At 52.6% G+C, this 20524-nt stretch overlaps 7 protein-coding genes across 7 annotated transcripts; 4 read left to right on the top strand and 3 right to left on the bottom strand.

Moving 5' to 3' along the window:
• Positions 1-419: 419 nt before the first annotated feature.
• On the top strand, positions 420-1541 carry TGAM01_v205720 (solute carrier family 25, member 46; the record flags this gene model as incomplete). The annotated part of the gene is made up of 3 exons (XM_018800994.1): positions 420-436; positions 558-1234; positions 1297-1541. 3 exons carry the CDS (start codon positions 420-422, stop codon positions 1539-1541), a joined length of 939 nt encoding a protein of 312 aa, XP_018665826.1.
• A 371-nt stretch (positions 1542-1912) lies between these two features.
• Positions 1913-3150, bottom strand: TGAM01_v205719 (hypothetical protein; the record flags this gene model as incomplete). The annotated part of the gene is made up of 2 exons (XM_018800995.1): positions 1913-2996; positions 3083-3150. The coding sequence occupies 2 exons, from the start codon at positions 3148-3150 to the stop codon at positions 1913-1915; spliced, it is 1152 nt and encodes a 383-aa protein (XP_018665827.1).
• Positions 3151-5012: 1862 nt separating this feature from the next.
• On the top strand, positions 5013-6321 carry TGAM01_v205718 (hypothetical protein; the record flags this gene model as incomplete). The annotated part of the gene is made up of 2 exons (XM_018800996.1): positions 5013-5213; positions 5287-6321. The coding sequence occupies 2 exons, from the start codon at positions 5013-5015 to the stop codon at positions 6319-6321; spliced, it is 1236 nt and encodes a 411-aa protein (XP_018665828.1).
• A 1170-nt stretch (positions 6322-7491) lies between these two features.
• TGAM01_v205717 (hypothetical protein) lies at positions 7492-8829 on the bottom strand (the record flags this gene model as incomplete). Its single annotated transcript, XM_018800997.1, has 3 exons — positions 7492-8421; positions 8541-8684; positions 8752-8829. The coding sequence occupies 3 exons, from the start codon at positions 8827-8829 to the stop codon at positions 7492-7494; spliced, it is 1152 nt and encodes a 383-aa protein (XP_018665829.1).
• Positions 8830-11102: 2273 nt separating this feature from the next.
• TGAM01_v205716 (hypothetical protein) lies at positions 11103-12808 on the top strand (the record flags this gene model as incomplete). The annotated part of the gene is made up of 5 exons (XM_018800998.1): positions 11103-11438; positions 11520-11615; positions 11700-12347; positions 12407-12527; positions 12612-12808. 5 exons carry the CDS (start codon positions 11103-11105, stop codon positions 12806-12808), a joined length of 1398 nt encoding a protein of 465 aa, XP_018665830.1.
• Positions 12809-14316: 1508 nt separating this feature from the next.
• TGAM01_v205715 (hypothetical protein) lies at positions 14317-14739 on the bottom strand (the record flags this gene model as incomplete). Its single annotated transcript, XM_024549692.1, has 2 exons — positions 14317-14534; positions 14586-14739. The coding sequence occupies 2 exons, from the start codon at positions 14737-14739 to the stop codon at positions 14317-14319; spliced, it is 372 nt and encodes a 123-aa protein (XP_024405550.1).
• A 1345-nt stretch (positions 14740-16084) lies between these two features.
• Positions 16085-19347, top strand: TGAM01_v205714 (hypothetical protein; the record flags this gene model as incomplete). The annotated part of the gene is made up of 5 exons (XM_018800999.1): positions 16085-17092; positions 17164-17363; positions 17436-17595; positions 17678-18416; positions 18485-19347. The coding sequence occupies 5 exons, from the start codon at positions 16085-16087 to the stop codon at positions 19345-19347; spliced, it is 2970 nt and encodes a 989-aa protein (XP_018665831.1).
• Positions 19348-20524: the final 1177 nt, after the last annotated feature.

Genomic DNA, 20524 nt, shown 5'->3' with positions numbered 1-20524 from the left:
CCGAATCTCCGTTGTTCGGCCTTGGTGGAGGACCCTGTTTTTCCCTGGTTCCCTTTTTGGCGCGCATAAGCTCAACCCGTGGAGAGAGAGAGAGCCGAATATAAGATCCAAAGCTTAGAACGACCCTTTTTAGCAGATTTGTTTCGTGTCCACCTGCTGCTAGTCGTTGGGGCTTCCCCATTAACTATCCAAAAAAAAAGTTGTTGCCATTGCTAGCCGACCGACTGTGGCGCCGTCATCGGGTCTTTTTGCTGTGGTTTCGCTTTCGCCAGAATTGAAATCGCAAGTCGGCTTCCCGTCATCATCCCGCCATCGACCCTCCCGCTTCTTGTAACGCGAAACCAAAAAACGAAAAGCCTTTCGCCAGTTCGTCTTGATATATTTCCAACAGCTGCGCGGGAGGCGAGAGAGAAAAGGTCATGTCGACCACCGTAGGGTAAGTTTGAGCCCGCGCGCACATTCGAATGCCTCGCCGGTTTCCGGGTTGCGCCGGACATTCTGGGGTTGGGTCCTCGCAATTCGTCGTCCTTTCGCTAACACGACTCTGATGCGAACAGCGGTTTCGCCGCAGGCGCTCTGGCAGCTTGCGGAGCCGTCACAGTCACCCACCCGGCCGAGGTGCTCAAGATCCGACAGCAGCTGCAGGGCGAGCTGCAAACCAAAGGCGCCCAGCCGCAGTACTATCGCGGCCCCATCCACGGCATCAGCGTCATCGTCAAGAACGAGGGCATCAAGGGCATCTACCGCGGTCTGGGCGCCGCCTACGTCTACCAGGTGCTGCTCAACGGCTGCCGCCTCGGCTTCTACGAGCCCATACGCAAGTCGCTCGCCACGCTGTTCCTCAAGAACGAGAACGCGCAGAACCTGGGCATCAACGTCTTCGCCGGCGCCTCGTCCGGCATCCTCGGTGCGGCTGCTGGCAGTCCCTTCTTCCTCGTCAAGACCCGTCTGCAGAGCTTCTCGCCCGTGCGGCCCGTGGGCACGCAGCACAACTACCGGAATGCCTGGGATGGACTGAGACAAATCTATCGTGGCGAGGGCTTCTTGGGCCTGTACCGCGGCATCACGGCGGCCATGGTTCGAACGGGCTGCGGCTCTTCGGTCCAGCTGCCCACGTATTTCCTAGCAAAGAGACAGCTGGTCAAGCACGCCGGCATGGAGGAGGGCCCAGCTCTGCATCTCAGCAGCAGCGCTGTCAGCGGCTTCGTTGTGTGCTGCTTCATGCACCCCCCTGGTATGTATTAGTATTCCCCCTTGGCGATTTTCAAGTCTTGCCGGCTAACACGGCCGACGCAGATACCATCATGTCTCGTCTGTACAACCAGCACGGCAACCTCTACAGCGGCATCTTCGACTGCCTCGGAAAGACGATCCGAACCGAAGGAATCTTTGCCATCTACAAGGGCTTCATCCCTCACCTGGCCCGAATTCTCCCCCACACCATCTTGACTCTCTCCTTGGCCGAACAAACCGCCAAGCTCGTCAGAAAGGTTGAGCACCGCGTCCTGCCCATGCTAGGGTATGAGGAAGGGCGCCTATAAAGCTCGAGAGCTTGCGTTACAAAAATTTCGGGGGTTGAACCCCCCACTTTGTCGACCCTGTCATTTAAAGCAGGCTTGATTTCATCGCGTACATTATCAGTATAAGTTGTTACATCTTTGGGGGTGACGTCTCTGGTTAATAGATCACGGGTATATTTCAGGATATGTGCCAAATTTGGAAGAGGAGGGTGGCATCAGGCATGGAGAATTGGGGAAAAGCTCATGGCGGCATGATTTTTTGCACTGGAGTTGGTAGTCTCATGAATAGATCTGAGCGCAATGGCGCTGCTATAATGAATATTCGCTTAATGTTTTCTCTGTTCCCTTTTTTTTTCTTTTTTTCTCCCTCTTTTTTTTTTTTATTTTCCTCTCTATCCTCCCATAGAACGCTTGCATCCGTAACAGAGCTTCCCCTTATTGAGTGTCACGGAGCTATCTGCAGGGTCGTCTCCCAACTCGCCGGCCCAGGTGGAATCACCCTCCTCGTCCAGGGTTATGCCGCATAAACGGCAGTACTGCGATGTTTCAAGCCGGTCCAGTTTGCCTGCAGTGCGAACGACATTGGTCACTATGCCCGCGTAGGGGCCCTCCACACCGTCGAAATACCGGGCCATGACTTCTTCGATGCTTTGATCCTTGTGAGAAACGACGCTTGACGATGTCTTGTCCACAGGAATAAGATCTTGGACAGAGGGCATGGTGCTGAGATAGGTGACGACTTCGTTTTTAAGAATCTCTCGTAAGGGGTAATATATGGGGAACTGAATCTTGGGACCTTCTTGGCTTGGTTTTCCGGCGCCCGCCGGATCTGCGGTCCGGTGGTAGGTGCAGACTGCAAACAACCCGTCGCTAATCTGCCAAGGAACCGCAAAGCCTCTGCCGTTGGCAACCTCGGACAGGGTCAGGCTGGCCAAGGCAGTGGTGCTGTGGCCAAATAGCAAGGCGGAATAGGACCTTTCCATGGCCACGTGAAGAAGAAGATGGCGGATAAACAGCCTCAGACTGTCAGCGCGTGAAGTCACTGAAGGCAGCAACGAGAAGAACTGCTGTAACCGCTCAACGTCGCTTCCATCTCCGGGCATCGGTGTCGTAGTCCAGTCAATTGTCTTGACGCTAAGAACTTTGCTCAAGTGAACACACTCCAATGAGACATGCGGGAACTTTTCGCGGTATCTCGCAAGAAGCTTCTGGGCAGGGGTATCAAGTGCATCGGCGGGGTGAGAGAGGTCTGTGTCAATATGGACCACGAGGGGTTCAAAAGGTGATGATCCCTTCCTTGAGGCCTGATATTGTGCAGTCTTATCGAGAATCTGAGTGAGAGCGGTTGAAGAGGGCCCAAAGGAAAGGCCGGCAACGTATCTCCTGGGCTCAGGCTTTGAAGACGCCCTGGTCTCTCGCTGGAGCACGGTGAATCTCTTGATGACCTTGGAGTCTACATATTCCCTGAAGCAGTTCCTAAGGTGTAAAGTCAGTACCAAAATACCGATAACTCGGAATAAGACGTCTATTGTGAGACACGTATATCTGCAGCGGTGACTCACTCGCAAGTCGCAACATTTCGCAGCTCAAACTTTGCATCCGGCGCCTTACAGCGCGAGCATGCAGCCATGGCAAGCTCTTTTCTTTATATGATAGATCTGAGTGACTAGAGACAGTACAGAGTGGTGGTCCGGTGTCGATGGCTGCCTTCTTGTTCTGACTCAGCCTGTTCGTCCGTCGCTGGCTTCCTCTCTGGATGTTGAAGAGACTGCAGGCTGCGTCTTCTCAAATAATTCCACAGCTGGTTTCGTAGTCGTCGTCTTGCGATTTTGGCATCAAGCAAATACGAGATTTATGGCGAGTATTCACCAGAATTCTACAGCGGCGCACAACAAGCACTGGTGGCGAGAATTTTTTTGCTGCTGGGCTAACAGATTGCAGGTCGCTACTCAGGTAAGCAAAAATAGGCGACAGACGTTGGGTATTAGGCGTCTGTTCCTTTTTCGCTGCGTACAAGTCTCAATTTCTGCCTAATTCTACCATCTATCTCTTTTCTCTCTTTACAATTAACAATTCAATTCTAACAAAAAAAAAAACAGAACTCGAGCTGATTCATTCTGTTCTTGCTGCTTCGATTCTTCTCCGGCTCCAGCGCTCAACAGCCCGAAAAATGGCTTTGCCGGGTAGCTCTGCTGCTCATTTCACCCCCTGTCGGTAATTGCCCGCCCAAGCATCTACCGAGACGATTCATGCGCCCATAGCGCATTCTAGCGCTCGCTTCAGGAACAACCTGGACAGGCTAGAGGAGCATTGACACGGCCAAACACTTCAAGTTGCATATCGCGCCTAACGGGGATCGGCGCTGGGCGTCTCAGAACTGTTGGCCCTATCGGTAGCACTATTGCTAGCATTTGTTAGCACCAGTTGTCAACTCAGGAGCAGGCATAACAGAGAGCCCGTTGGACAGAAAAGAGAGCCCACGGCGCGTATTTGCAGCGAGCGCAAGCCCGTCAGAGCAGCCACCGGGGCGCAGCTACAATTGCGAGTGCGACCGATTGATTACGACGTCGCTGCTAAGCCCAGCCTTGTGACGTCAAAACGCCGCGACATCTTGGCCACCTTGTGGCGTTGCTGATCGGCCTCACCATCCGTCCCACCGGCCCAGCTCAAGTCGTGGAGCAAGCATCATCTAACCGCCGGGACAACTTGGAAACCCGCATACTTGCAAGACTTACAAGTAGTAGTAGCTGCATACTGTACATACAAGACATACAAGCAGCCCGTTTCCCTGTTTCTGTTTCATCGTCCCCTTAAACGCTGGCCGATCTCTGCTGGCGCTGCAGCCAATCACCGCACGCCGCATCCCTGCGCTTTCTGCGTTCGGCCCAGCCAATGCAGCAAGGCGACTCATTCACCATCCAGCCTTTGAAGCTGAAACCGCAAACAGCTCCTGCAGCGCATTGTTCTCTCGCCCTTTTCACTTCTGGGGCCAAAGCATGATTTATCTCTCGCCCACGCGCCCGTACCTGGAGCAAGGGATAACCATCATCGCTTCTCCTGCTTGTTGCTGTCAGCCTTGCCTCTAGGCGTCCTCTAGGCGTCCTCCAGGCGTCCTCGTTGCAGCCAGCTCAGCGCTACCGCAGCCAGGTACGAATACGGCCTCTCGAGACGCCAGCACATCACCCGACTTGAAACTCGACATCGTGGCCGGTCTGGCTGAGGCCACCTTCTTCCATTTCTATTCTCTGGCCTTGGGTGCCTCGCCTCGCCATCAGCTGCCTCTTTCTAAATAAACGCTAGAGCCGACTTTATATACATCGTCTGTTTACCCCGACGACAGCGCGCTTCTCGCCTCGATCGACATTCCCACAGCCCCCCCTCAGCTCCACCAACCGAACTCCCATCGAGACGCATCGTCCAGCCTCGAGCCAACTACCACCAACAATCTCCAAGCCTGCTTGATTCGCGAGCGCAACCACATCCTTGCCAAGCATGGCTGCCCCTCAACAGGGAGCAGCACGACCACAGGAGGTCGCTTTCACCGCGCGCAGCTCCTGCGAAAACAATGCGCCCAACCGACGCAGTCGCTTACCCCTGGATACGTCGGTCGCTCCCGTGAACCAGAACGGCTGCTTCGAGATTGATCGTGTCATCAAGAGCGGGTGTGTCCAGAAGCGCACCCAAAAGACAAAGGTACGCTGCGCGTCGCAGAACAATATTCGCCTTTTTTTTTTCTCCCTGTGCTAACGCGTTGTGTTGTCCATAGAACTGGAAGACCATTTACCTTGTTCTACGACCAAATGGCGTCTCTTTATACAAGGACGCCAAGGAAGCCAAGCTCCGACACCACATTTACCTGTCAGAACTGTCTGCCGTCGCCATTCTCAAGGACCCAAAGCACAAGCGCAAGAATCTGTTTGGACTGTTTTCCGCATCGAGAAACTTTCATTTTGCGGCCCCCACGCCACAGGATGCGCAAGAATGGGTTGACCTGATCCGCAAGGTCGCCAGGCTTGACGAAGAGGAGGACGAAATGTACTTTGGCAGCCCTGGATCGCATGGCATGTCGCCAACTGCGCCGGCTCTCGAAAGCTGGGGAAATCACATCGACAATGCTCTTTCGAGCTCACCCGAAAACCTGACGCCCTTTGATGCTTCTGCGCCCAAATTCATGGGAAGTCACCGTCGCATTTCCTTCACGCTGGAATCGTCTGGCCTGTCTGGCAACGAAATGCTCTCGTACTCTGACTTTTCCGACAGCGAGGTTCCACGAAGCCACGGCGTATCCTTTGAGAACCTCGCCGTCAAACCGATCCCCGAAGCAACGACGGATACAGACACGAGGCCTCGACAGGCCGTCCTGCCAGGCCAGCGACCAGAAACGTCAGCCCGCTCGGCGAGTCAAATAAGCGCCGTGACGGCTGAGCAGGAGTCTGAACGGGTCATCTGGCAGGGCTCACTCTGGATGCAGCGAACCAAACGCGGCGTGCGCCAGTGGAAAAGCATGTGGGGAGTGCTGCGCGCGCGACAACTCGTGCTGTACAAGGACGAATCCGAATATGCGGCACGGGCCATTGTCGAAGTGGCCGACGTTGTCAATGTCGTCGAGATCGACCCCGTCAACAAGAGCAAGACACACTGCCTCCAAATCATCACCGAGGAGAAGACGTACCGCTTCTGCGCGCCCGACGAAGAGTCTCTGGTGCTATTTCTCGGCGCATTCAAGAGTCTGCTGACCAAGAGGAAAACGATGGAGGCGCGCGCGTTGGCAACCGTCGTGGTCAATCCTCCGTCGTCATAACGCTGGGTTTGAAGCTCTTCCGCGAGAGCTTCTTACCTGCCTACTCTACTTTCGCTCATCATTTCATTTTCTGTCTTTCTTTTGTCGTACGATAAATACCCTCTTCCTTTCGTAATCTTACATGACGAATTTATGACTCGATTATTACTCTTTATTATACCAAATTAGTCGCACTTACATATCCTTTTTTTTTTTTCCTTTGACCTTCTTTTCATGTCCCTGGCGCACACATACACACACATTACAGCTTAGAATGAGCTTGTGACTAATACGGGGCGCATTTGTTGAAGTTTAAGGTGCTCTTTCTTTGTCTTTCAGGAGGTTCACTACTATTCTGAATATGAAGAAAAATAATGGCCTCGATACTGGGGGAGGGTATTGTCAGCGTGTTGTGGTTTGGGTTGGACTGACTTGTTCTTCTTCCGCTATATCATCTACCTACGGGGAAGTTGGTTTCAATTCCACATCAAAGAAAAAAAGAGAGTATATCTCTGTTTTCTTTCATTCATACTAGTTTTAGCTTTTTCGTGCATGAAATGCTTCCAGGCATTTTCCATTCTTTATGCTCCATATATTTGGAGCTAATTAATTCTCTTTCCTTTTTCTTTTGTATGATAACAGGATGGATGAAGAATGCTGTGATGAATGAGACAAATTGTTTTTTTTTTTTCTTTTTGGCAGGAGTTCCGAGGCCTGTGCAACACGGCTACATGTGCCTTATCAAATAATCACTTGGGGTATTTCTCAAGTTAAAACCGGAGAGACATATAATAAGTAATATGTACAGTCAAGATATCATGAATCGAAAGGTGAAAAGCGTAACGAGATAATTATTTGAAAAAGCAAGCAACGGGTATAGATAGATAGGTATATATACAGTCTTTTGAATGATAATTCCTGATTCCAACCCCCTTCCCAATTTCCCATCCAGATTTGCCCAAAAGACACCGGTGACCGCTGTTCGTTTTGTGTTCCCGATCAAGAATATAGATAGAGAGCCCGAGATATTAAAAACTTGAAAACCTTGTTCCTCCAACCATCCTCCCAATTATAAAACTGCAGTCAAATACCAAACGAAAAATAAAATAAAAATCAAAAATCAAAAATCCAAAGCCCAGCGCTTCTCTCACAATCTCTCTCTTTCCCTGCAAACTCTTCTCTCAGAAAGTCTCAAGAAGCACTCTCATCTGACTTATCAAGTCCAAAAAAGGCAGAGTCAAAGTCGCCGCCCGCATCCATAAGCTCAAAGTTGCTGTCGCGGTTGTTCATCAGGTCGTCAAAGGTATCGTCTCCCGAGCCGCCCAGGCTAAAGTCAAAGTCCATGCCGTCAGCGGCTCCGGACTCGTGGCCAAAGAACTCTGTGTTGAGGTTGGTGTCGAATTTCTGTTCTTCTACCTTTGGGGCGGCGTTGGCGTTGGGGATTGAGATGCTATGGGCGGCGGCTGAGATTGACGGCTGGTTGTTGTTGTTGGCGATACTGTTGTTGTTGTTGTTGTTGTTGTTGTTGCCGGCAGATGGCTGGTCAGGTAAGAGATTGTTGAGATTCAAGAGTTCGTCACCGCCATCAGCCGGAGCAAAAGTAGTTAGGTCAAAGAAGGGCTCCTTGGACGACGTATTCGTCTGGCCAGAGGCCTCGTTGCTCGGTGGTGCGAGGGTGAATTCCATGTTGGTAAAGTTCATACCGGAAGGCTCTGCCTTTATAGGAGGCTGATTTGTGCTGGTGTTTTCAGGCAGCATGTCTAGAGTCGGCTTGTGGTCTCCAGCAGGCAGTCGAGAGGCGAAGGCCGGGCTGGCTTTTCCGCTCAGTCCATTCATGCCGCCAGGCGGTGGTGGTTGCGGTTGCTGTTGCTGGCCATTGGGCTCCTTGGCAGAGATGTCCATGTGGTCGGCCTCTGAGAGGTTGATGCTCATGTTGGGAAATGGCGCCATGGGCTTCACGTCAATGCTGTCGGCCATGGGCTCGTCCTTGGGCTCGGGCGATTCGGATGGGATATCAATAGTTATGGGCTGCTGGGGAGTGGTTTGTGTTTGAGGCAAAAGTTTCTTCTTCCTCTCTTGTAGCTCATTAAGATCTCTGAGCAAGACTGACTTTGCCTCAATCTAGCCGTAGGGGCAAACAAAGAGAGTAAGTGGTGAGTAACTATAACAACAGAGAGGCGAATATTCAGACAAGGGAGAGTGTGAGGGCGTCAATGAACAGGTATCGAGGGATTGCTTACAATTTCCACTTCAAGCTCGTCCAGCGCGCTGTGAAAGAGGCGGATGGTTTCTGGCAGCTTGGACTGCGAAGGGCCGGGGACGTGTGTCAGATTCCCCCGAGAGTCTTTGCGCGATGCCCGCAGAGCCTTTCCGGTTTGCACGAGCTTTGGCGGCAGAATGATTAATTAGCTGGTGATGAAAAGGATAACAACAACAAGAGGCGAGACTTACAACATCGTTGATGAGAGACTGCAGGGCGTCCAGCGGTTCCTGTTTGGGAGCTGCCGAGGTTGAGTTGGACGTCGCCATGCTGCGGAACAGTCTACGTCAACGCCAGAGAACACAGCAGCGAGAGGCCTAGAATCAACAGCGAGCGCCGGGCACATGCATATGCATCCGCCAGCAGGGCGCCAAAGGGCTGCGGCTCGTTGTCTGGTGAGCGAGGCCTGAGGGCCAGGAGAGAAGGTCGCGGAGGCTGAAGGGCGCTGGCGCTTGGGCTGAGATTTGCTGGGGCCGGCAGACGGAGCAGCCAATCGGACGGGCTGGGGCGCCGAATCAGGCAGTGAAGCAGCGAGGATGGAGATACTCAGCAACAGGAGCGTCTAGAGGTCAAGTTGAGTGCAAGCGCGGGTATGCAGCAGTACTTATAAGAGTGAGATGTTTGCCCTGGAATCGTGTCGATGGGCTGACGGCCGCATCGCTGCTAGTCGCAACAAGGGGCGAGAGTTTGCTGTGGCTTGCGCCAAAAGCTTCTGGTTTGAGGCCGTACAAGCGCTGGAGAGCCCTGTAGAATTTGGGGTGGAAGTGTGGCTGAGGTGCACGGGAGAAGTACTCAGTACTCGCTTCTTGCAGACTAAAGCGAGTGCCCTCAAGTATACTCTACCGGCTGTATATGCCGTTTTCCGCGGGGTCCTGGGCGATAGGCCTACCACTTGAGCCGATCCCGTATTCCGCTGAGGATCGTGTGGCTCAGGCGGCTGTTTTGGACGCGGATTGGCTCAGCTTCCCCCGCATATTGCTGACTGAAAAACGGCTAATAGATCTCGTCTCGAGGAAATCTTCCGTAGCGGGCAGCGGCTGGCTAATGCTATAGAGGATTAGCAGTTGATGGAGTTGTGTCTATTGCTACTACCATCACGGTGGCTTTTATTTCGAGCAGCTGAAAGTGAGCTTAGCTCCGCAACAACGCATCAATACTGCAGGGTTAATCTTACATTAGCTGTGGCATATACTGCTGGGCCTTGGGAAAAACCAATGGCGAGCTGCATTCGTGTAGGACCAATACGTAAAGGAATGATATGCCTGGAGCCTTGTCACATACTACTTACATATGCATGTCTCACACCTTTAACTCCGCACAATTAGGGAAGATAAACCCTCAAAACTATTGCACTCGCCCTACGAAATAACAATGGCTTCCATGAGTCCGGCTGTGGAGTTGCCTGAAACTGGCCGCGGAAACGGGTGTGGCGCCGCATAGGAGCCTCAAGACGGCACCGCCTCGTATTTGTTGCGTTGGGGGCAATAAACGGACAGAGCCTAATGATGTTGATTGATAAGAGGTGCCTGCTTGGCAGTGAGAGATGTGCAAGTCTGGGTGCAAGTCTGTTGTTATAAAGTACTTGTAGTCAATGCCGTCTAGAGCAATATGGTTCTTGGGCTGACGAGTACATACCTGTTGAATTACACAATGCCCAAATCGCTAGGCGTCTAGCTATAAGCCATATCAGTGCTAAGCTTCATGAGCCATGATGCAAAAACCCCTGCGCAATCAAGCCAGGAACAATAGCAAACAAAAATTAATTATAATTAATTATATGAAAAAAATTCCTAATTCCTCCTCTTACCGCCAACTTTCCGTGGCACTGGTAGCCTCGTAGCATGGCCGTGGATCAGAGAAAAAGCTGCGGCCTCGCCACACATCCAGGGTAGCTTCGCTCCTCGCCTACCGGGCGAAATTGTTAGCACCAAGCCCGGCCTCCACTTTGTCCAGCACAAACCTTCACCTCATCACCTTTTGCCCAGCTAGCCCAGGCTGGAATTTTTCTCGTCTCTTTTCCCAACTGACAAGTCGCTGTGTGTGCAAAAGTAGCGGAGCGGTTGGTTTCGATTTGCGGGACTCGTTTCCTTGTATCGTTTTCTTCTGTTCTGTTGTTTCCTTCTTCTTTCTTTTTCTCAACTCGGCATCCGGTTCTTCTCTTCCCCTGTCTTGTTCCTCTTGTGTCCCGCCTCAGCCTCCTCAAAAGCGCTGCAAGCTCTCCCAGGGTCCTGATCTCCCAACTACCTACAGCTGTCTGTCAACTCGACTCGACCCGACCCGGTTCATTTCCAGCATCTTTCGACGCCCCGTTGGAAGCTCATCTGCTTGTTTGGTCTTTTATTTCTCGCCGTCCGTGTTTTAGCGAGCTTGTCGTCGGAATCTCTTTCGTTGCATCCCCCCCCTAAGACCCCTCCTCTCTACCGACTTCTCCTCACCACCTTCTTCGCCACCGACGGCCGCAACACCCTCTGCGCGCCGCCATCTCCCACCACCGCCTGCGCGCTCGACCCGATCCTCGACGCAGAACCTCCCAATCGCGACAATGGCCGACGCTGGCGCTGTCTCGACCGCTGCGCAGCCCGTGGGCGCCTCTGCCGCCCAAAACGGCCAAGGCAACCCAACTCACCTCCCCCCGCCTCCTCTCCATATTCCGCAGAACAACAACCCGATCCCGACGGCCATCACATCTCCCCGCTCTGGCGTAGATGGCGGTGGCATCCTCTCGCCCACCACGGGCTTCCGACGAGCTGCGCCTGAGCCTAACAAGCGGGCCCTCTACGTTGGCGGCCTGGACCAGCGAGTGACTGAGGATGTGCTGCGCCAGATATTCGAGACCACGGGACATGTCCAGAATGTCAAGATCATCCCCGATAAGAACGTATGCTATTTTCTTCCTAGCTCCTGACAAGAGACTGCGTGTGTGCGATATTTGCTGACAAGGACATGTTCTGAGATGTAGGCCAAAGGCTACAACTATGGCTTCGTCGAGTACGATGACCCTGGTGCGGCCGATAGGGCCATGGCAACTCTCAATGGACGAAGGGTTCATCAGTCTGTATGTTTCCTCTTTATGATTCTAGCTGACTACTTTCTTGGTTCCGACGCTATTAGGCGCTGACACACATCTTTGTCAAAACAGGAGATTCGAGTCAACTGGGCCTATCAGTCCAACACCACGACCAAGGAGGACACCTCCAACCATTTCCACATCTTCGTTGGCGACCTTTCAAATGAGGTCAACGATGATATCCTCCACCAGGCCTTTTCTGCCTTTGGCTCCGTCTCGGAAGCTCGCGTCATGTGGGACATGAAGACGGGCAGGTCTCGAGGCTATGGCTTTGTCGCTTTCCGTGACCGGCCCGACGCCGAAAAGGCCCTGAGCTCCATGGATGGAGAGTGGCTCGGATCAAGGGCGATTCGCTGCAACTGGGCCAACCAAAAGGGCCAGCCTTCAATGGCTCAGCAGCAGGCGATGCAGGCTATGGGCATGACGCCTACTACTCCCTTTGGCCACCACCAGTTCCCTGCCCACGGCATCGCTAGTTACGAAATGATCCTGGCGCAGACGCCCAACTGGCAGACAACCTGCTACGTGGGAAATCTCACTCCTTACACGACTCACACCGATGTTGTCCCTCTGTTCCAAAACTTTGGATTTGTGGTGGAGTCGCGATTCCAGGCCGACCGCGGCTTTGCCTTTATCAAGATGGACACGCATGAGAATGCGGCAATGGCCATCTGCCAGATGAACGGATACAATGTCAACGGCCGACCCTTGAAGTGCAGCGTAAGTAGACTGCTATTAAGTGACGACCTAACATATGAGTGGCTGACAATGTCATCTAGTGGGGCAAGGACAAGACGCCCAACTCTCAATCGTTTGACCCTCAGCAGCAGCCATACAGCCCTCAGACTTCTCAGGCGCCTGGCTTCCCTGGTACTCCTACCTACTACCCGCAGTACGGAGGTGAGTTGAGCTGATTCAGCATCGGTGGTGATGATGCCTGCTGGCTTGAAGAACCAGGACACTAACATGACACTCCAATTGTAGCTCAGTACAACGGACAGCAGGGCAACTTTGGCGGCCCGCAAGCCGCCTCTCCTGCAGGATACAGCGGCTCCCCCATGGGTTATGGGGGCCCTCAGAGTGCCGGAGGATATGGTCGCGGGCACCAGGGTCCCAACGGCCAGTGGAACCAGAACCAGGGACAAAACTTCAACAATGGTTTCGGCGGCTATCAGTCGTAGTCACCGGGTATGAACTGAACTGCGAATGGATCGCAAGCTATATGAGCGGAGGATTGAGAAAAGAACAATGTCATGGTTTGGGAAGGACTCATTTTCTTTTTTGCCATTTGACGTAACATACTCCTTTCCTTGTCTCCCCGGTTCTTGTTGATTTCTTGATCCTCTCTCTCGTCTCCTCTCCCCCACTCCCCTTTTTATCTACTGCCATTTCCATCATATCGGCTCTTTTTCATTCTGTATCAGCCATCTTCTTCTTTTCTTTTCCAGTGTGATTTGCAAAGGGCTGTCTCTTCCAGGCGCTTTGCCGTGTAATTTTCTTTTTATTTCATGCACGAGAGAAACGAAAAGTTGGAATGATTTTTGATCTTGATTTTTACTTTCATTTTTACTTTCTTGATAAGCGCCACTCTTGGAGATACCATTTCTCTCTCTTCATCTATTCTCTCTCTCTCTCTCTCCTTTTATTGCTTGTTGTTTTAAAACGCCTGTTCCCCTCATATGATGATGATTACGAATTTTCTCTTGTCTTGCGCTATATGAAAGAATTTCGCATGGCATCACCATATTGTGTCAAAAGGGTTGGTTTATATGAGAAGAGCATATTTTGTGTGAAAAGGCGGAGTACCTAGGTATGAGTGTAGCCAGACTGCTTGCCTCGGAGCATTACAAAGAAATAAGGATGTTGTTTATACTAATTCAACACTCTAGCTACTGCTGCTCCTGATGCTACTGATGCTGCTGATACCACTGATGCGCTGATGCCACTGATGCGCTGATGCTACTGAATCTACTGCTATTTTTAAGTATCATTAACATTTAGCAGTTGTGTATTTGTGGTATATGGGCTGGCTGCCTTGCTGAGCTGCAGCTGAGGTGCTGGTTACATGTAACTTCTTCCCATAAAATTCTTGGTCCGGCGAGAAAATGTATGTAGTATTAGTCGGCTGCAGATGATGATGCATTGATTAATGTCTGAAAAGCTCTACTGAGTCTTGCTCAGCTCAATTGCTGGGTGTCTTCTAAATGGCATATCGGGGCGAATACATGAGGACAGCTGTTGATCGTACGAGGCAGACGACAGGGCACTTTTGCTCTTGCGCAAAGTGTAGCACTCGCTTCAGGGTTGACGAGGCGGGGCTGAACGGGTGCTAGGCCTTTTTGCATGTGATGGGGAGCTTAGGTACATGTACATTTACTCAACATGAAGTGTAATGATGAGAGAAATTGAGCTTCTAGGCCATGTAATACCGATGATATCGCAATAAGACAGTCCGTAATGATAAACCGCCTTCATGCTTCCGAACGGGCGTCTATCTACAGGCGTGGACCTACTTTCCCGGAATGACGAGCACAGCTTTTCCCATCATCCATTACGCATGCATACACAAGCTGTATGCAGCCAGAATCGCCACCATGGATGCAAAAGCCATTCGGAAGCATGAAAGTGGTTTGTCATTATGGAGAAAAAAAAAGCACGGGTGCTTAATTCCTTGTTTTTGGCTCTCTCTTTAGGGCCAATGAATTTGATACAACGAGGCATTATGCTGATACGTTTGATTCCTTTTCCCTTGGGGATGCGATAATTTGACATCTATTGGTGATTTCTTTGTGACTGCTGCTGGGCGGCAACGCGGCTGGAGCAATTGGCGATGCTGACTCGCTGAAGACGGCGTCAAAGAGTGGATGTGGAGTTTATTGCGGACGGAATAGGCCGCACGCGCATGTACTGTAGCATTTTTAGCTGCAAACCTTTACGCTGGTTCGGATAATACGTTACAGATACTACAAGGCCTGCTTTTGTTGTTTTCATGCTGGTTTGAATAGATGGATGTACAGCTCCATGGCACAAGCACTGCGTCTATTGGTGTTGGTAGTGGTAGCACAATGCGTTGATCGTGCTGTTTCAACTTTGCAGCAGCCAAGCAAAGCATCGTCGACTGTAGGGATCCTGGATATGGCGGCCAGATTACGTGGACAGCTCGCCGTCTTTTAGTGGGCCATGGAGGGAAGCACAGGGTGCGTGTTTGTGGTTTGTTGATGTTCCAGTGTCTGGGACAACGGATGTCTCTGACGGGGATGTGGTGTAATGGTTCAATTCTGATGCTCGTATACTGCGGCCAAAATGGGTTGCATATCGCAGCAAGGTTAGTGGGTGTTGCACAGTAAATAGGCGCATGTAGTTGAAATGCTGTCATTGGCATCTCGCTAGGTGGTAGTCTATGTTGCCACCAGTGATTTGATATCAATGTCCAAACCCCCACTGCATCACTGACGCAGCATGGCTTTGGGCCCCCGAGATCTGCTGCTCTAGAGTTTCACCCCCTCGTCTCACGCCCAGACTGGCTGCGCCGACTTTGTTACCACGGCGGGGCTAGGACTGACGCAGCGTAGCGACCACCCAGTCAGACGCTAGACTGCACCTGGAGTCGAGAGGCCTAGAGCGCTGCCCGCTGTAATCTTCAGCGCTGTGCACGCGAAACCAGCTCGAGTCGGCTTCGGCCTTTTTTGAGCCAGCCACAAGAGCCGCCTAGACGTTATTATGCGATTAACCTTCCATTGACTGTCAAGCATTTCCGGCGCCATCCCAGCCCTCTTTTTTTTTTTTTTACTCTTCTTCTGCTTCCTGCTTCCTTCTCCATCCCTCGTCCTGGGCGTTGCTATGCAGGAGGTGCCATGACGAAGCACATGCTGGCGCGCTAATCCTAGGACTGAGGTGCTCGCTGTGCTCAATTGCTGCTAGTACTAGCAAATCGAGCACGACAGCCGGGCAGCATACCAGACCAGACCAGACCGATCTCCACAGCGTCCATCCGCCTCCGCATCAAGCAAGAATCGAAGCAGGTTCAATCGCCAAAAAAAGCTGGGTCCGCCGGTCAACACTATCTAGCTCGTGCTGGCTGCGTGCTTTGCTTTCGGGCCTCCACAGCGCGCGCCCAATTGTGTGCCGCGCAGCGCAGACGAGCGGCTCCCGGAACCAACGAAAGACGAGAGAGAGCAAGCCTTTTGTCATTCAGGAAAGCAGGTACACCAAAGAAGAAAGAAAACTTAACAAGAGAGACACGACAAGGGGAGAAAAAAAAAATTAAACAAACAAGAGCCCGCCAATAATAGCGCTGCTGTCGCTGGGCTTCTTGCAGCCCGTTGCCCCGGGCCCTTCTGACTCTCTCTGTCTCTCTCCCTCAAGCCGCTGCACAGCACAGGACAGGCTCGCAGCCCGCGCTGACGCCCCTCCTTGGCCGTGGCCCTTTCTGCCCAGCCCAGCCCAGTCCACCCGCCATGGACAATCCGCAGTGGTTCCCCGACTCGCAACGAGAGCAACGACGCACCGCCAACGGCCAGCCATCGCGAGACTATCCGTCGCCGCTGTCCATCTCGGCTGCCGGCCACGCCTCTGCCTCTGCCGTGCCGCCCGTTGCTGCCGCGTCGTCGTCGTCGAGCCGAGCGGCGTCGGCCTACAGCTTCGACCAGTACCAGCAGAGCCAACACCAAGGCCAGCATCACCATCTCCAACAGCAGCAGCATCTCCAGCAGCCTCAGCTCTCGTCGCAGCTCCCGCCGCAGCTCCCGCACCCGCTGCAGCCCAGCGCCCACCATAGCTCCGGCAGCCTCCACGCCGTCCCCTCGCCCCTCGCGCGCGACACCAGCGGCGACATCGCCATGCACGACGCCCACGATGCCCACGCCGGCATCAAGTACCCCATGAGGCCGCACCACCAATCGCACCTGTCGGGCACCGCCCGCTCGTCGGGGCTCTACTCGCCGCAGGACCAGCAGCAGCAGCAGCAGCAGCAGCAACTGCAGCAACAGCATCAACAACAGCATCAACAACAGCAACCCCCGCCGCTCCAGCATCACCACAGCCACAGCGGCAGCGTCAGCCAGAGCCAGCCCTCGTCCGCCGCCCAGCGCTACTCGCCTATGGACACGCTGTCGCCAACGTCGCCCTACGCCTCGTCCAAGCCGCACTTCACCAGCTCGCCGTCGCAGCACACGCCGCCCAACGCCGGCGACTACTCGCAGAGCCCCTACTACGCTGCTCGCGGCCAGGGCCCGCCCCAGCTGCCGCCCATTGCCTCCTACACCACCCTCGACGGCTACCCCTCGTCTGCCGTTGCCGCGCTCGACGGCGCCTTCAACGACGCAAAGGCCCCACGCCGCCAGAACCCGCCCGCCATGAGGACGGTGCCCGAGGTGAAGAAGATCAAGTCGCCCAGCGAGCTGCAGCCCAAGAACACGCGCCAGCCGCGCTTCAGGCGGGCAAACCCCGAGGGAGGCTTCATCAGCGTGAGTTTTTTCCCCCCTCTTTCACTCTATGAGTTGGTCGTCTAATATATCGCTACAATGTGTGTCATTAGCCTCTCCAAGCTTTGACGGCCCATCTGCCTGCCACATATCGCATCTGCAACCCGAGCTTCAAGTACGAGTCGTCGCGGAACCCTCGCCGAGTCCTAACAAAGCCCAGCAAGGGCACCAAGAACGATGGCTACGACAACGAGGACAGCGATTATATCCTCTACGTGAATGACATTCTGGGCTCCGAGGAAGCTGGCCACAAGTGCGTCATTACAATTACTGAATCCTTCTCTCAGCGACGTTGCTCCCTCTGACTCACATCCAATTTCTGCAGGAATCGATACCTCATTCTCGATGTGCTGGGCCAGGGTACTTTTGGCCAGGTCGTCAAATGCCAGAACCTCAAGACGCAAGAGGTTGTTGCCGTCAAGGTCATCAAGAATCGCACGGCTTACTTTAACCAGAGTATGATGGAAGTTTCTGTGCTTGATCTGGTACGTCTTCCAAACCGGAGCCCCCCCCCTCATTGGCTTGTTGATAGCTTGCCCTGTGTACTGACTTTTACACCTCAACAAGCTCAATACGAAACTCGACAAAAACGACGACCACCATCTTCTCCGTCTCAAAGATACATTTATCCACCGCCAGCATCTGTGTCTCGTCTTCGAACTGCTCAGCGTCAACCTGTATGAGCTCATCAAGCAAAACCAGTTCCGCGGCCTCAGTACCACTCTGGTCCGTGTCTTTGCCCAGCAGCTCCTCAATGGCCTGGCGCTGCTCAACAAAGCTCGACTGATCCATTGCGATCTGAAACCGGAAAATATCCTGCTAAAGAATCTCGAGAGTCCCATCATCAAAATCATTGATTTTGGATCCGCCTGTGACGAGCGCCAGACCGTCTACACCTATATCCAGTCCAGATTCTATCGCTCACCCGAGGTCTTGCTGGGCTTGCCTTACTCGTCTGCAATTGACATGTGGTCACTGGGCTGTATCGTGGTGGAGCTGTTCTTGGGACTGCCCCTCTTCCCCGGATCGTCAGAGTACAACCAGATTGCTCGAATCGTGGAGATGCTTGGCAATCCTCCTAATTGGATGATTGACATGGGCAAGCAGGGCCTCGAGTTCTTTGAAAGGAGACAAGACGAGTTTGGAAGGCGGACATACCACATGAAGAGCATGGAGCAGTACTCGCGGGAGCACAACACCAAGGAGCAGCCTAGTAAGAAGTATTTCCAGGCAAACACGCTCCCGGAGATTATCAAGTCATATCCCATGCCTCGGAAGAATATGAAGCAGAGCGAGATTGATCGAGGTAAGAATTCCTGGCACTAAGATCTGCTTGAATATGGCTAACCTGATCCGTCATCACCCCCCGTACAGAGATGAACAACCGCATTGCTTTCATCGATTTCGTCAGGGGCCTTCTTAACATTAACCCTCTAGAGCGATGGTCACCACAGCAAGCAAAGCTACATCCCTTCATTACGCAACAAAAGTACACAGGACCTTTTGTCCCGCCGATGAATCTCAAGTCGAGCTCTCTTAATAGGTCGCCAGCTCCCGGAACTCAGCAACAGCAGCAGGCAGAGGCCCTTAGCAAACAGCGAGCCGCACAGGCTCAGGCACAAGCTGCACAAGCCCAGGCGCAGGCACAAGCCCAGGCCCAAGCTCAGGCGCAGGCAGTGCAGTCGCAGGTCAACCCGGCGCAGGGTGGATACGGGTCTCCAATGGGTGGTGGTCAGTATCCGCAGTCTGCCCATGTGCCGGCTCCGCTGTACTCCAACAGTGGCCTCTATAACCCCGGAGCTGCTCATGGAAACGTGCCCCCGCAATACGGACAACCACAGACTGCTCAGTACGGCCAGATGGGCATGCAACAGGCTCCTCAGCAGCTGCCGTCATCGCAGTACCCGAACTCGGCGCAGCCCAACATGTATCAGCAAGGCGGCATGAGGACGAACCGACAACGGGCTTCAACCATGGAGCAACAGCAAAGCGGCATCCCTCCAGCGCTGCAGCGTGTTGCGAGCCACCTTGACCCGAGCCAGCCCATCCGGCTCCAGCCCAGCCCGGCATACTATCCTCCAACTGGTGAGGGCTTAGGTGATGCGGCAGCGCGCGCCGGCCGACGAGGAAGCCGGATTCAACAGGGTGGTCAGCGAAGCAACAGGGACTTTATTCGTAACCTGGAAGAGCGGACTCTGGAAGAAGGTTTTATGGGCAACCAGAACCCGTGGCATTGAGGCTTTTGACCTATTTACTTTTCTTGTTTTTTTTCCGATCCGAAACGAAAGAAGTCTGCTATCTTCTGAATGTGGTAGTTATTGTCATCATGTCATGGGTATTGTTAGGATTTATGATTGGGGCATCAGACAAAGAAGCATCCGCCGCCGTTGGCCATATCGCTCATGGGAGGTATAACCCCATGAGCGCAGCGTTTCCTCGCCTACCGCGCCGATGGCTTGAAAGAAAGTCGTAACGATATTGAGAAGTATGGTCATGTATGAACCATTGGCGGCTTGTGTGTGTTTTAAGTTGCGGCGGAAAGCAAAAGGCCCGCCTAGTCGACAAAGGATGTTTTATTTGAAATTGCCCATAACCGAGCCTCATACCCTCTTTGCCTGTGATGATGTTTCAACCACATACGATTCCCTACCGTGTGACTTCATGATACATGAAGCTTGTGGATTTCGACAGATCAGTGGAAAGAAATACGCTTCGGCTATTCTATACGTTAGGTGGCTGGAGACCGATTTCTCTTCAGATGTACCAGATGGCAGTCCGTAATAGTTTCGCGTTTTGGTGCGGGATTGTGGATGGATGGCAGGGCAATTGGGGGTTTTTTCTATGCGCCTCCTTTTCCTTGTGAGATTGATTTCCTGTTTCCCCTACCTGTACGACTATACTTCCTATTCTGCAATTGATGTCTTATTTTGTCTTGTTCCTCGGTTTCTCATAGTTCTTTTATATGTATGTAGTATCTGCAAAATCGAGACTGGCCTACTTTTTTGCGTTTGTTTGTTTGCTTGACTGTTCCAGGGCTGGTGGGATAAAGGGAGGGAAGGGGTGTTGGAGAGAAAAGAAAAAGGGGAGCTTTTTTTCCCCAAAGGATAGAGAGAAGAAAGAAGAAAGAGAGACGAAATTGCAATTGAAGGGGAGGTGTGATTTTATATTATGAATTGAAAAGGGGTTCAGTGCTGCCATGCGTTTTACTTTGCCTCTCCTTTTTTGGGGTGCTTATTTGAGGGCATTGTATGAGAATGCTGACTTGGTGTGAATGGACGCTGATTCCGTGATGTACTCCATCAATGGATGTACTCTACATATATAAGGTACTGCTGTTGTTCTGTTCCGAATTGAAATCTAATTTTTGTTCTACCAGTATTTAGGTTCCACGGCATTTCCTGTTTCATCCAACTC

This window comes from Trichoderma gamsii (assembly GCF_001481775.2).
Source record: "Trichoderma gamsii strain T6085 chromosome Unknown Scaffold_18.2, whole genome shotgun sequence".
Classification (NCBI taxonomy): domain Eukaryota; kingdom Fungi; phylum Ascomycota; class Sordariomycetes; order Hypocreales; family Hypocreaceae; genus Trichoderma; species Trichoderma gamsii.
This window is presented reverse-complemented; position numbering and strand designations above follow the sequence as displayed.